A 14,486-nucleotide genomic window follows, 5' to 3' on the forward strand; every position below is an offset into this window, starting at 1 on the left:
TTTATGTTTGTTTATGAATTATCTCCCCTCTGAAGAAAAGAAGGAAAATATCTGCTTTTAGTTATAGACTGAAAATTATAATATGTTCACACAAATGATACTGAAGTACTTCATGTGATAATAACAACACTACCCAACTCTACCAGAACTAGAAGATTGTAACTGAACTGTTCTAATACTACTACAGAGTTTGTTAGTTCATTTTCATTTGTTTTACCCTTGGCCTTGGCCTTAATACTAGGATTTTGTAGCAGACTTATGTATAAATCCCTTTGTCCATTCAGGTATGTGAGTAAGACTGATATGTAATGTCATTATGGCTGTATATTTTTCGTTTTTTAAATTAGGATGACATTTCCTCACATCGACAGAAGTACAGGTACATTGTAGGCCAGATTTTTTGTTATACGTGTATGAAACAGATTTTACTTTTCTATCATCAATGTTTTGATCATGAAATTTTATAGAATTTAATTTTACTCAGGGAAAGGCATAGGCCCAATGCATGAATAACACCATTTCTGTCAACAAAAGAGCTGTCCTTCTACATTTTGTAAAAGGTGTCTGGTTGGTGTATTAAGCACTGTGGTATACTTTTTAACATTTAACCTTAAATTTTCTAAAATGATTACAAAACTTAAAAGGTATGATGTTTTTAGTAAAATGGAATAGTACATCTTGTGGCAAAACAAAAAGCAAAAAAAATATGACCATTGACTTGAAACTTGAAATACACATGTAGCCCCACAGACTTATTCAGTGGAATTGTACATAGGAAGCAGTAGCAATTTTGTTATCCTCCACAAAAGAAGGATTTGTATGGAGTTATGCTATTTTCCTGGTCTTATTTCATATTTTCTTCAGGGTTTGTTACAAGCTCCTGCCAAGAATAGAGTTTTGCAGTTAGTTTGCAGAATAGGCACTTGGATCTAGGATTTTTAACATTTTATAAAAATATTTTTTAAATCTAGAATAAAAAGAAAATTGAAAAATAAAAGGATATGTTTGTTTCATTCTTGATTTGGTCCTAAAAATAAAGTTCTTAAAATCTACATTTGTAATTGAAATTATGTGTAATTTTTGGTTTTGGTAAAGTATTGCTGTTTTGAAAACAGTTGACCAAATGGAAATCAAAGTCAGTTATATAAGGTCACCATGGTAAAAGTAATTCAAAATTAAAAACTAAGTGCTTACATGACCAATTACATGTAGGTAATTTGTATTTATTGTAAATGAGTTTGCACACATAAATATTGTCTACATTGTATTTCAGTGTTCTCCCCAGGCCATGAAAGCACTGTACTTTGCAGTGCTCTGATTTCTTAGCACTGTGCTGTCAGTAATTAATTTTAGTTAGAATGCACTATGGGCACTGTGGTATAATTTTGGACGATGGCCATAAGAGCTGTGCTATGCTAGTAAGCACTGTGCTATTTAAAAATTATGGGGAGAACTCTGTATTTTTATGGATGAGCAGGCCTTTCATTAAGAGGTGGTACTAGGTACTTTTACCTGTCTAAGCTACTGAAAGGTACCGTCTGAATTTAAAATTTCTCATTTTGTTTTAAAGAGAAGATAATTAGAAGTACCTCATACAAAACCAAAGGTACCTGTATTGCAAAAAACAAATGAAACCCCTGGATGAGAAGATCAAACCTCAGAACATGTAGAATTCTGCAAACAATTTATCATGGAAGACAAATATAAAATGTACATAATTGCAATATTTAATAAAAGTGATGCAAATTGGATATAATTTACATGTTGAGTAAATCAAACACAGGACTGAGATACAAAATGTACATACAGTGTTCATACTGTATCTCAGTATTTTATCTCCCCTGTAACAAATATTGTGAAAGGCAAGAATAATTTATTAATTTTCCAGCATCTGCATCCATGTTAAGTTTTCTGATTAGGTCAGACTAGGTCAATCGTAATTGGTATGCAGTTGCTCTAGCATCACTATATCACAGTTCTGTATTTTCATGCATATGTCCATCAGTCATGGACTGTTGATTTTGAAATTTCAAATTTCATGTAATTTTTATGTTAAGTTTTCTGATTAGGTCAGTATAGTATGAACCACTTTTATTTGGTCAATCATATTTGGTATGCAGTTGCATTAGCATCACTACACCACAATACTGTATCTGTTTCATGCATATCTTCTCACAGTCATGGACATTAACTTCAAAATTTCAAATTTTTATTTTAAGTTTTTATGTTAAGTGTTCTGATTGGGTCAATTAAAATAAATCACATGTACTGGGTCAGTCATATTTGGTATACTTTGCATAAACATCACTATATCACAATTATGTACCCATTTCATGCATATGCCCTACAGTTACAGTCCGCTGACTTTGAAATTTTGTGTTACTGAAATATCACTTTGTCAAATTTTGCAAATGACCAATGACAATTATGTCGATATCCATATTATGTACTAACGATAAACTATACCTGAGGAATCTGTCAATTTGTTGGTGTCAAATGATTGTATTGATAATTATAAATGGACCATTACATATGAAATAAGTAACAATGTTACCATCAATCAAGTTATGAATAAAAGCATCCATATGCGACTAGCGAGACATGTCTGTGTGATAAAAGTTTATTTTATTTTGATGGAGATGGTGGAAAGTGGACAAATTAATTATTAAGTTGATGATAGTATGATATGGTTTTGGAAAGAAAAGAAATAGGTACATACTACCCCACTTACAATGCAATTAATATGTTGTTCAAAATTTTGTAGATTTTGTTAAAAGAAATCATGGCAATGACAGATAATGCTCGTTTTCTGATCTCACATTTGAGGAACTCATTTATTACTAGTGATGACACTGGCATGTGTGAACTCATCATAGAAAGTGAAGACTATGATGAATATGACATCAAAAACAGGTATTGTTTGATTTTGTGATTTTTTTTCTATGTACATGTATTTCACATGTACTCTTGAAAATTATATGTAAAACTGACCACCACCTTGTTACAAGCTTTAGTTACATAAACTGGTTTGTTTATCAATAATAAATGCTTGCAGAATTTCCAAAAAAAAACTATCAAGGGATTCTTGTATGGCAAGAATGATCTCATTGCTGTTGAGGATTTATCTATGATATTGATACTTTAAGCAAGTTGAAAATAGAAAAAAAAATTCATCACACTTGAAAAATCATACAAAAAACAAATCATTGGGAACTTTGAATATATTTTAATCAAACAGTGGTTACCTAAGCCTTTCTCACTTGCAAAAGACATTACCTATGCATATACATGAAAGTGCCTAGTATATATGAATACATATAACACCATTGTGGGTTCACATGTACATGTATGAAGAATATGTGCTAATTAAAGGACATGTACATTTTATACAAATTTATGTATTACATCACAGTCAGTAGTAATTTGATGGAGAGAAAACTCAACACAGCTTTTATTCCAGTTTTAAGTAGATCTCGTATTATTTTAGACATGATTCATCCAGTGTGAGTGACAGTGGACACGATTCTGATCCCAACCTATCAAGTTCTTTTGACATCCTTCCTGATATGGGTTATGGTAAAATACTTACACAATAGTTTCTCCTGATATTGGTCATTGTAGAACACTTACACAATAGTTACTTCTAATATGGGTCATGGTAAAACACTTATACAATATTAAATCCTGATATGAGTCATGGTTAAACACTTACACAGTAGTTAAGTTACCCAATATGGGTAATGGTAAAACACTTATACAATATTAAATCCTGATATGAGTCATGGTTAAACACTTACACAGTAGTTAAGTTACACAATATGGGTAATGGTAAAACACTTATACAATATTAAATCCTGATATGAGTCATGGTTAAACACTTACACAGTAGTTAAGTTACACAATATGGGTAATGGTAAAACACTTATACAATATTAAATCCTGATATGAGTCATGGTTAAACACTTACACAGTAGTTAAGTTACACAATATGGGTAATGGTAAAACACTTATACAATATTAAATCCTGATATGAGTCATGGTTAAACACTTACACAGTAGTTACATTACACAATATGGGTAATGGTAAAACACTTATACAATATTAAATCCTGATATGAGTCATGGTTAAACACTTACACAGTAGTTACATTACACAATATGGGTAATGGTAAAACACTTATACAATATTAAATCCTGATATGAGTCATGGTTAAACACTTACACAGTAGTTAAGTTACACAATATGGGTAATGGTAAAACACTTATACAATATTAAATCCTGATATGAGTCATGGTTAAACACTTACACAGTAGTTAAATTACACAATATGGGTAATGGTAAAACACTTATACAATATTAAATCCTGATATGAGTCATGGTTAAACACTTACACAGTAGTTAAGTTACCCAATATGGGTAATGGTAAAACACTTATACAATATTAAATCCTGATATGAGTCATGGTTAAACACTTACACAGTAGTTAAGTTACCCAATATGGGTAATGGTAAAACACTTATACAATATTAAATCCTGATATGAGTCATGGTTAAACACTTACACAGTAGTTAAATTACACAATATGGGTAATGGTAAAACACTTATACAATATTAAATCCTGATATGAGTCATGGTTAAACACTTACACAGTAGTTAAATTACACAATATGGGTAATGGTAAAACACTTATACAATATTAAATCCTGATATGAGTCATGGTTAAACACTTACACAGTAGTTAAATTACACAATATGGGTCATGGTAAAACACTTATACAATATTAAATCCTGATATGAGTCATGGTTAAACGCTTACACAGTAGTTAAATTACACAATATGGGTCATGGTAAAATACTTACACAATAATTTCTTTTGATATGGGTTATGGTAAATAGTAATCCCTGATATTGGTCATGGTAAAACACTTACACAATAGTTACTCCTGATATGGGTGATGGTTAGTTAAACACATACACAATCTAAAATCTTGATATAAAATTATTGTTTTTGCTTATAGGCAGTTGTATCTATATTGTATACGGTAAGTTATTATATCAGTCAAAATATACTCAAATTTCCAAATTGCATTTAAGATTGTTTTGTATTGTGGTAATATTTCCCTTCTGTGATATGAATAGCAGTACATTTGTACGTGTAGGTATTGAGTTCCATGACAAAGTAACTATGGTTAAAAAACATCAAGAGGGAAAAGCTATTTATATGTAGCAGTCCTTACATTATAGACAATTGCTTCACTGGCAGTAATTGTAATAAATATAACAGCAATAAATAATGGCAATAAAAGTTTACTGATTCTCAAAAGAAGTCAGAATTGAGTAGGGTGTCCATGGAAGACCCAGGTTGCAGATAACACTTCCCAAATTTTGTTACAAAAAATTCTAAATTTTCATTACAGTTTTCTAAATAATGAATGTTGGTAAATGGTTTGTAATTAACTGCTATGCAATGGTAAGAATGAAAAAAAAGTTATTACATAGAAAGCACTAGAAATTTATGAATCACAGGAAATATTGCTATGATCTTTTCATAATTTAGTTAATTTGTTGGGCAACCATAAACATATGCTTTCTTTCTGACATCAAATTGAGTTTGACATATTATTGATGGGATAAAATTGACTTTCTTTGTGTGCCTTCTATCAAAGGGTCTGCCTGGTTTCTACATGGACAGTCCCTTAAGTGTTTATCCTTTTAAATCATTCCTACTGTATATCATTTACAATCTAGGATGACTGATGTCACATTCATTGTTATCCATTGAATAATTCCTTTACATGTACATAGTAAAAAGTCTTAAACTATTAACAGGTCATAGGAGGAGATCAAATACTGCACAGAAATTAGAGAGAATGAAAAAGGAAAGGAGAAGTCAGAGAAAAGTTAAAAATGTCCCTTGGAGGGATTCTGCTTCAGAGTATAGTGGTAATGTTTACACAGTTGGCATATACATTGTTGTACATGTATTTAATTAAAAAAAGAAAACATTAGTTTCAATTATAGATTTTGGGATCTGTTTTCTGTTTCCTATGATAGAGTTTACTGTTCTACTCATGCCATAAACAGATTTATTTTGTTAAAAAAAATAGGTTGCTTTAGCATAGTGGAAGTACAATTTGCTTCAAACTAAAAAAAGCTTGTTACCAATGGGTTAAGATTAAGTAAAACATGCATGTTAATGTTCCATGGCATAATTTATAATTATAAATACCACATGATTTACCAGATTTTAACATAAGTGGTAATATCTGCTTGCCAAATTATACAGTTGTGCTTTATTCATGTTTCCGCATCCAGCATTCTTTGGAAAAAAAATAACTTAAGCAGGGATTGCCATGGATCAAAATGAACACATGGCTCATTCTCCAGTTGGACAAATTTTCTTCGTGGCGCGTGTCCTTTCATGCAGAAAATAAATTGCCAAAGAAAGTATGATAAGGTTGAATGAGACATATTGAATAGCTCAAGCTACAGCATAGAAATTAACAATCAATAATGGTAAATCTTTCTGTCTGTATTGTCTAACTCAATTATCCTAAGGTCAAGTTCTCTCTTCCCTAGGCTTGACCATAGGTCCACAGTTCTAGAGAAGTAAAAATCACTGGCAGGTGTGATCATTTTGTTGATACCATTGAATAAGTTCTTTATAATTTAACCACAGGAACTTAGACAGTCATACATTTTTTTTGTCCGAATCTGTGTCATTAAACAATCTTTGGAGATTCTGGGAGTCAGCCCCAAAAAGTTAAGCAAATTGGATTGCTTGTATAAATTTAAGATTGTCTTACTCCCTCTCTGATCACATTGATCTTTGTCAAATTCAATTTAAAGTCTTGACACTTTCTATCATGAAAAGTTATCAAATTTTATTCATTAAAAAAAACAGTAGAAATAGCTTATTTGAATATTATTGATTTTGCAGACAGTAATAATTGCCAATTTGACAGACCTGAGATTTGTTAATACACGTGTTTCACTCCCTGACACATTGAACCCACTGGAAATTACCAATCAAACATTGTTTTACCGTTAGAATAAACACATGTGCCAATCAGATTGATTTATGATAGGTATAGGTGATTAATAGGCAAGAGTATTTGGGAAACACAGTGATGATTTGCTATGCATGACACAAATTTGAATGCATGGCACACATGACATGAACAGATGGTGCTCATTTTGAATTCATAGTGTATGGAAAGTAACAAATGGCACTGTGCCATGCAAAAAGAGATCATGGAGAACCCTGCTTAAGATTAGATTTGACATTGAAATTGGTTTTTGAAAAGTTAATGGTAGATCATGTTTTGTAATGATTTTTAGTCGAAGAAAAGGGACATTTGTTTGAAAAGAAGATCTTGCCATCAGAAGAGGAAGTTCCAAAGTGTAAACCTAAAATATCATCATTGTCATGGTTACTGGAGAATGCTGCTATTCAGGGAAGCAATCCATTTCTGGATTATGCCAAATTTGATGGAAAGGTAATGTTAAAATCAAAACAAGGATTGTAGTAAAACTCCATGAAACGGCTTGTTTAATCGAAAATAAGGAAATAGCCAAGTTTGAAGTATGATTTATTTTACCCTGCTATGTTATTCTCACCAACAAAAGAAACACACAACTTACACTTATTTCTTTTGGAATATAAAATTCAGATGCATATATATCAGAAATAAACTGAAAATTTTACATTTTGTTAGTAGAATCCATAGCATCCAATTCTGTGAAAAGAAAGATTTTTCAAATTTTCAGTTTTGATATTTCAAAAAGACTTTTTTCACCCCTAAATGAAAAATAAGCGGTTTTGTTATAAATTTAAGCAACATTTGACCTTTTACCAGTAAGAATTGAAATTGTCTCTCCTTAGCAGTTAATGATTGGTTTTAACCTCTCAATTTTCAATTAAGTAAATTCAGACTTTTATTATGACTTCTATGCATGAAATCCCCTACAACAGAAGTGCAAATTCTGTCAAATTTCTACATCCTAATGTCAAATAGATGGTAAAAATGTTAAAGTATTTTAAACAAGTACTATCTTTAAAAAATGATAGCCAAAGTTAAAATCTTGTTCTTTTTACTTATAATTTTCTACATTTCATTCAAGAAAATAACACATGCCATGCAATTTCTAAACAATTTTTTTTTTCGAATGCCACTAAGCTATCAGTATTTGACCAATCAGGAAACGTAATTGCGGTCAGATGACTTGCATTTCCATGGAATAGCATCTTTAAGGTCAAAGGGTAAAAAACGAAACTATACTGACTTTAAGTCAGAAAAAAATTTAATTACTTGATATTTTAAATTGTGATAATTGTACAACTGGGAAGAAGTAGTGTGTTTCTTCAGTTGCTTAGTATATATGTATCTTAATCGATATTTTATATATTTTCATTGGACACATGTTAATTAAGTATTTTTAAAAGGGTGTTTTATTTATTTATTTGATTTTCCCATATGACTTAATTTTATTTTTCATGCTATAGTTTTGTTTACATCGTTTTTTTTTTACCTAAGCCTCTTTTTAGTTAATGTTTCCTTCCTAAATGTAATTTTGGAATTTTGAACTTATTTTTATTTGGCAAAAACTTTGTTTTAAGGCAAGTGTTGGAGCAACAAAGAAGATGGATATATTTTTGACCATGGCACCACCTGCTGACAGATGTTATCCCATATCTGTGGTTGTCATAGCATCAGCAAAGATACAGGAATTGATTGGACTTGTGTGCTGGCAGTACACTAATGAAAGCAGGGAACCAGTTCTACAGTTAGTATGGTTATTCGTGATGATACAATTACTTAGCTGTTTCATGCAAAAAACCTGGAAGTTGGTACACTAGGTCGATCAAAATATTAAACTAGAATCGTCCATGCCAGACCTGAAAGGGTAGTCAAGGGCATTTAAAAAAAAAACCTCAGTCAGTTCAAAAAGCAATATTTAATCAAAGTCGTAGAATTTCCAACATGAGTCTCACTTTTCTATGCATTAAAACATAATGAAAAGTAATAATATAAGTTAGGCACAGCCTACAATGGAGCATCACACTTAAACATTTTTCTTACATTTGTTAAGTAATTGAAAAAAGGGACAACAGCTGAAATGGGCAAGATAGGATGGGTAAACGGTTGTCCATATAAAAAGAAATAATTAGGCATACCGGATCAAGATACTGTAAATGATTTTTCTGCAAACCTATCTGTTTCCTATTCTGGTTGGCTGAACATGCACATAAATCGTAAGCCTCACATGTGATGCTTGGTATTATCTTGGTCAGAGAATAAACACTTGTCTTATAGTTTTTAATATTTATTATATTCATTTATGTTCACATAAATATATATGTGAATAAAATAAGATAATTCTAATCATTTTTGATTGGTCAAGAACGTCTTTGCCAGAAAGTTCATACTTGCATGAACTTCTTCAGATCATTCATTCATGCATGAAGCCAGTCAGATTGAAACCAATATGGTGGCTGTGTAGTTTGAAAGAGTGTGGCAACAAACTAAATGGCATAATATAGCCATAAGAATAGTTTATTATCCACATTGATTTTACCAGTACAGTTTGTTTACAGAGAGTAATTTTCAGCTCAGGGAAAGAAACTTATAAATGCTTAAAATCTAATGACAAGTAAATTCGCCCCAAAATTAAGTTGTTGCAGAACTAGATTCTACAATACATTTACCGGTTCAACACAAAAAAAATTCCCAAAATGTCGGGATAGACTTATAAGGATTAAACAGCTATTTCTGGTTGTTCATGCATGTATGAACTACCAAAAATAGCTGTTTAATCCTTTAATGCATAATTATGGCAGATCATGACAAGTAATTTTACATGTATAATTTTCGACATAGCAAAGTTGATCAAGATTTGTCACTGGAGGTTTGTAAAACATGAAGGTTATTTAACAAATTATTTTCTGTTGCAGTGAAAATGTGGAAAGGTATTGTTTACATATAGCAGAGGATGACGGAGAGGTGGACATGGATTTTCCTAGTCTGGATCCTAAAGAACCTGTCTCAAAGTTTGGGTTCTCAAAGCTTGCTTTGGTAGAAAAAGATCTTCCTACTGCTAAATCTCCAAAGTCATGTTTTGTGGTGACAGTGTAAGTTACATGAAAATCCAATATTTCGTAAAACAGTAACCATTTAAGTAACATAGAATGAAAACCAGAATACAATAAATTTATAACACTATATAACACATTAATGTGTTAATTATTTGTATAATCCCACTTATTATATACTACACAATGAAAATCTCCAACATCTGTTTTTATATGGAAACTTATGTTTCCATCTGATTTGGAAATATATGTTTTTGCATACGTTTTAAGTACCAGTCCACAGAAAATTCAGACACTACCCATGGTAAAGTGATTCATGATCAAGAAAAACCCACCAAACAAACAATGCTTTTTTACATAACAACCTTTTTTTACATATTTGTCATGAATTAATTCATTATTCCAAAACATATAATGTTGGTCCTAGGCATATGAAAAACAAATGATAAAGATGTCATGTTTTTCAGGTGTTTTCAAATACGTATTAATATGTTACAATTTTTCTTGTGTATTTTTATTTAGATTTGTTTTTCTTCCTTTTAGACATGTGCCAAACAGAGGATTCAATAAGTTTCAAATAGAGAGTATGAATATTTCTATGAAAGATATTTTACAGAAAATTCTGAAAAGGAGGAAAATCCGATTAAAACCAGGTAAAGAAGGACAGTTCTTCCTTCCCAACAGTGGGTATACAGTTTTAACCTTTAACATTCCACAATAAACAATTGTCCAATCTGTTTTTCTGGCCCCTTACAGAATTTTAGCTGATGTTTGGTATTTTAGTCTACTTAACTATTTACAAACGAGTTTTGTTCTGTTTCACTAATTTCTTACAAAATTACTGACCATAGACATAACAACTTTTACATATTGATTATTTTAATCATGTGTATTTATTCTATAATCATATCTACAACCAATGCTGTGTCCAATACTTAAATCATGGTCCATAATTAGATATATGTAAAGTCCATAATAGCCCTTAGTTACATTTACAGTTAGGTTACGTGCATCACTTTATCAATGCTTTGATGTGAAGGCTGGTCATGCTCACTGACCAATCTATTGGGTTCTTGTTTTGTTCTAACAAGAAAGATCTTAAAGATTTCACAACCCTTGTTATTCTTATATAGAGCAGCAAACATCCTGAATCCAGTTGTATGTGTATTCCTGTAAACATCCTGAATCCAGTTGTATGTGTATTCTGTAAACATGCATCTGAAATACTTTTACTTAGATTATACTACATTGTAAACTGTGTTTTTAGACAAATGATGAACAATTTATCTTATACAGGTCTTAATTACAACTTAGAAAAGCAGGAGGAACCAGGTATTTCTATTGAACTTGATTCTACACTGGCCAGCATGGATACAATGGAGTTCTGTCTTGTCAGGGAGAATAGTAAGTTATTGTCAAGGCTAGTGTCAGCTATCAGTAAATATTGAAAGATCAGTTTGTCTAGAATCTTTTTTTAGCTCCTTGCCTTAATCATAAATTTTGTACTTAGTAAAAATAAGCATTTCAATGCTTTTAATTTTTACCAGTCCCAGTAGGCTTAGAAAAAAATTGTTGGATTACATTATAGATGTGGTGTCCCCAAACATTTCTTAACTGTTGTAGATGTTAAGTTTTATTATTTAAACTGTAATAATTATAATTCTGGTATGAGTGTGTTTTTAATTTAACATAACAATTTATTCGCCCAGAGTAAGAATCTGAAGACATACATAATAGTCAAATGATAAAATTAAATTATCAATCCTTTAAGTGGTAGCAAAAAGCAGGTAAGGAAGTATGTAATTCAGACCACAATATTTGAAGAAGAGAGGAATCTAGAAAGATGTAGAACATAAGAAAAATTTTATTTTTGTTTAGGTACAAGGAGACAACAGAATGAAGAATCAGAAGAGGAAATATCCACAATGGCAGATTCCCTCACAAGTCATCAGTATAAAAGTTATATTGTCAGTTTGGTTCATAGACTCAGGGCCAATACAGAGGTCCAGTTAGGTAGGTCCATAGACTCAGGGCCAATACAGAGGTCCAGTTAGATTGGTCCATAGCCTTAGGACTAATACAAAGGTCCAGTTAGGTAGGTCCATAGACTCTGGGCTAATACAGAGGTCCAGTAAGGTAGGTCTATGGACTCATGACTGATACTGAGGTCCAGTAAGGTAGATTCCTTGACTTGGGGCTCATACAGAGGTCCAGTAAGGTAGATCCATAGACTTCGAGCCAATAAGAAATACCATTTTGGTAATTTATTCATGAGTTAATGATGGAGTTCAAATTTTTCTCCTTATTCATTTCCAAATGCTAGCAAAACTACATGTATGTCTGGTTAAATGTTCAAAAGTTCTGTTTGCTGTATGTTAAGAAATTCAGGCTATAGAAAGACTCATGAATTATTTCATTTTGATGCAATCAAGATTTCCTTCAATTTGCTTTACCTAGGCCAGTTGAATGTGTTTATCTTTTCTGTATGATAGTAAGTATGTATTCTTAGTTGAATTTCATTTGAACTGGATATCTACTTCATTCTTTTGGAAATCTATATTCCTTTAAAGCAAATGAAGTTATAATTTTGATAATTTTAGGGGTAAGTGGGGAGAAAGTTGAGATAGATCCAGTTGGTTCTAAAGGGGCCAAATTCTTCAAGCAGAAAGCAATGACATTTGATGCTGATAATATTGCTTCCTGTGAGATACTTGAGGAGAAAGCTAGTGGTAACTATGGTTATTGGTTATCTTATTAGGGGTGGTCAAAAACACCTCCTTTAACTATCAAACTGAAAAAATAACAGAAAAAAAGAGAGGATGGAATAGTAATCAATGGAACCAAGATAATTAAAATCAAAACAATAGTTTCCAAGGATAAAGACAGGGAAAATAAACACATTCAACAAAGAACATGAAATAACCAAAAATACATGTACAAAGAAACAAAAGTAAATTATCAACCCAGACTCCACTAAAAACTGGGAACATGGACCTGGTGCACTGGTAGGGCAAGTGTCCTCTAACCAGATAAAATTAAGATGATTCAGCTACAATACAACCAGAACTAGGAACTGAGGAGAAGTGAGATAGATTACATGTTTTACCCATTGTTTTTTCAGCCACTATATCATTTTTCCATTGTTCTTACTGTTAGTTTTTTTCTGTCTTGGGATACTTACAATAATTGGTCATTTAGGTTAAATTGGCAATTATCAATGATAACATTAGGTCAAATTGGCCATGATGTCAAGATTAAACAGAGAAATATCAGTTTTGAATGTCTTAACTGAACCTTTTATCTCGTCCTATCAGAGTCACTGTTACATTTTCTGTATTCAAAAATGTTATTACTGTGAAAGTACTATTGTTCATGGAGTACCAATTTTCGTGGATTTTGTTGGTAAGGCAAACCACAATTTTTGGTCCCCAACAAAAAGGAGTTTTCCATTGATATGTATACTGAAAACCTCTGAACCACAAATTAGAGAATCCACAAAATTGTATTTCATCCCTAATTCATGAAAATTGGTTTCCACGAATTAAAGTACTTTCACAGTATTCTGTTTAATATATCATTTTCTATTGCAGGAAAATCGGTATTGAGGGTAACATATTTCAATAATAGTGACTATAAACACATTGATTTCGAAGCTGAATTGGACATCGCTCAAGAGATTGTGTCCAAGATAACCAATATTTTAGAACTTAGACTAAGTCCTGTTAGAAAGGATTATGTAGCAGCTAAAGCCACTAAACACATGAGGAAGAGAGACTCACTTCGAGAATCGTTCAGATTTACTTGATTACCATTTGTTCATATATGTAAGGTTACTCATCAACTGATTACAAATAGTCCAATGTAAAAATGGGAACAACTGGTTTTTGATAAGAAATGAGTAAGAGATACATGTATTTCTTTAATAAAGGATTGCTAACAGTAATTTAGTAATTTAGTGCAATTTCTCAAGGATTCATTTTTTAGCTCACCTGGCCAAGGCCATGTGAACTATTGCCATCACTTGGCATCCATCGTTGTCCGTCATCCTGAACAATTTTTCAAAACACTTCTCTTAGTAATTTAGTGCAATTTCTCAAGGATTCATTTTTTAGCTCACCTGGCCAAGGCCATGTGAACTATTGCCATCACTTGGCATCCATCGTTGTCCGTCATCCTGAACAATTTTTCAAAACACTTCTCCTCTGAAACAACTTGACCAATTGGAACCAAACTTGGTATGAATATTCCTTGAGGTATCCTGCATAGAACTGGTGTGGGGATTTTTGATTCGTTGAAAAATATGGCCGCCATTATTAAAAATAGAACATAGGGGTCAGACAGTAGTTTTTCGCATATATCTCCAAAATCATTAGGTTTAGCCAAATTTTGACT

The 14,486-nt window shown here is 31.7% G+C and overlaps 1 protein-coding gene across 5 annotated transcripts; it reads left to right on the forward strand.

The window, feature by feature from the left end:
- Positions 1 to 2: 2 nt before the first annotated feature.
- Positions 3 to 14,037, forward strand: LOC148610989 (target of rapamycin complex 2 subunit MAPKAP1-like). 5 transcript variants are annotated; one of them, XM_088590972.1, is made up of 13 exons: positions 3 to 284; positions 2,765 to 2,913; positions 3,488 to 3,576; positions 5,020 to 5,043; positions 5,831 to 5,944; positions 7,343 to 7,500; positions 8,622 to 8,788; positions 9,957 to 10,133; positions 10,638 to 10,747; positions 11,391 to 11,498; positions 11,973 to 12,107; positions 12,695 to 12,823; positions 13,685 to 14,037. In XM_088590972.1, exons 2-13 carry the CDS (start codon positions 2,783 to 2,785, stop codon positions 13,897 to 13,899), a joined length of 1,557 nt encoding a protein of 518 aa, XP_088447098.1. In that variant the 5' UTR covers positions 3 to 284; positions 2,765 to 2,782; the 3' UTR covers positions 13,900 to 14,037. The 5 variants fall into 5 exon arrangements, with proteins under 5 accessions (XP_088447098.1, XP_088447097.1, XP_088447100.1 ...); XM_088590971.1 differs by having other exon boundaries at positions 3 to 192; XM_088590974.1 differs by lacking the exon at positions 5,020 to 5,043.
- Positions 14,038 to 14,486: the final 449 nt, after the last annotated feature.

This window comes from Perna viridis, chromosome 7, assembly GCF_037379345.1.
Source record: "Perna viridis isolate PV_CMFRI_1.1 ecotype Kerala chromosome 7, ASM3737934v1, whole genome shotgun sequence".
NCBI classification, from domain to species: Eukaryota; Metazoa; Mollusca; class Bivalvia; order Mytilida; family Mytilidae; genus Perna; species Perna viridis.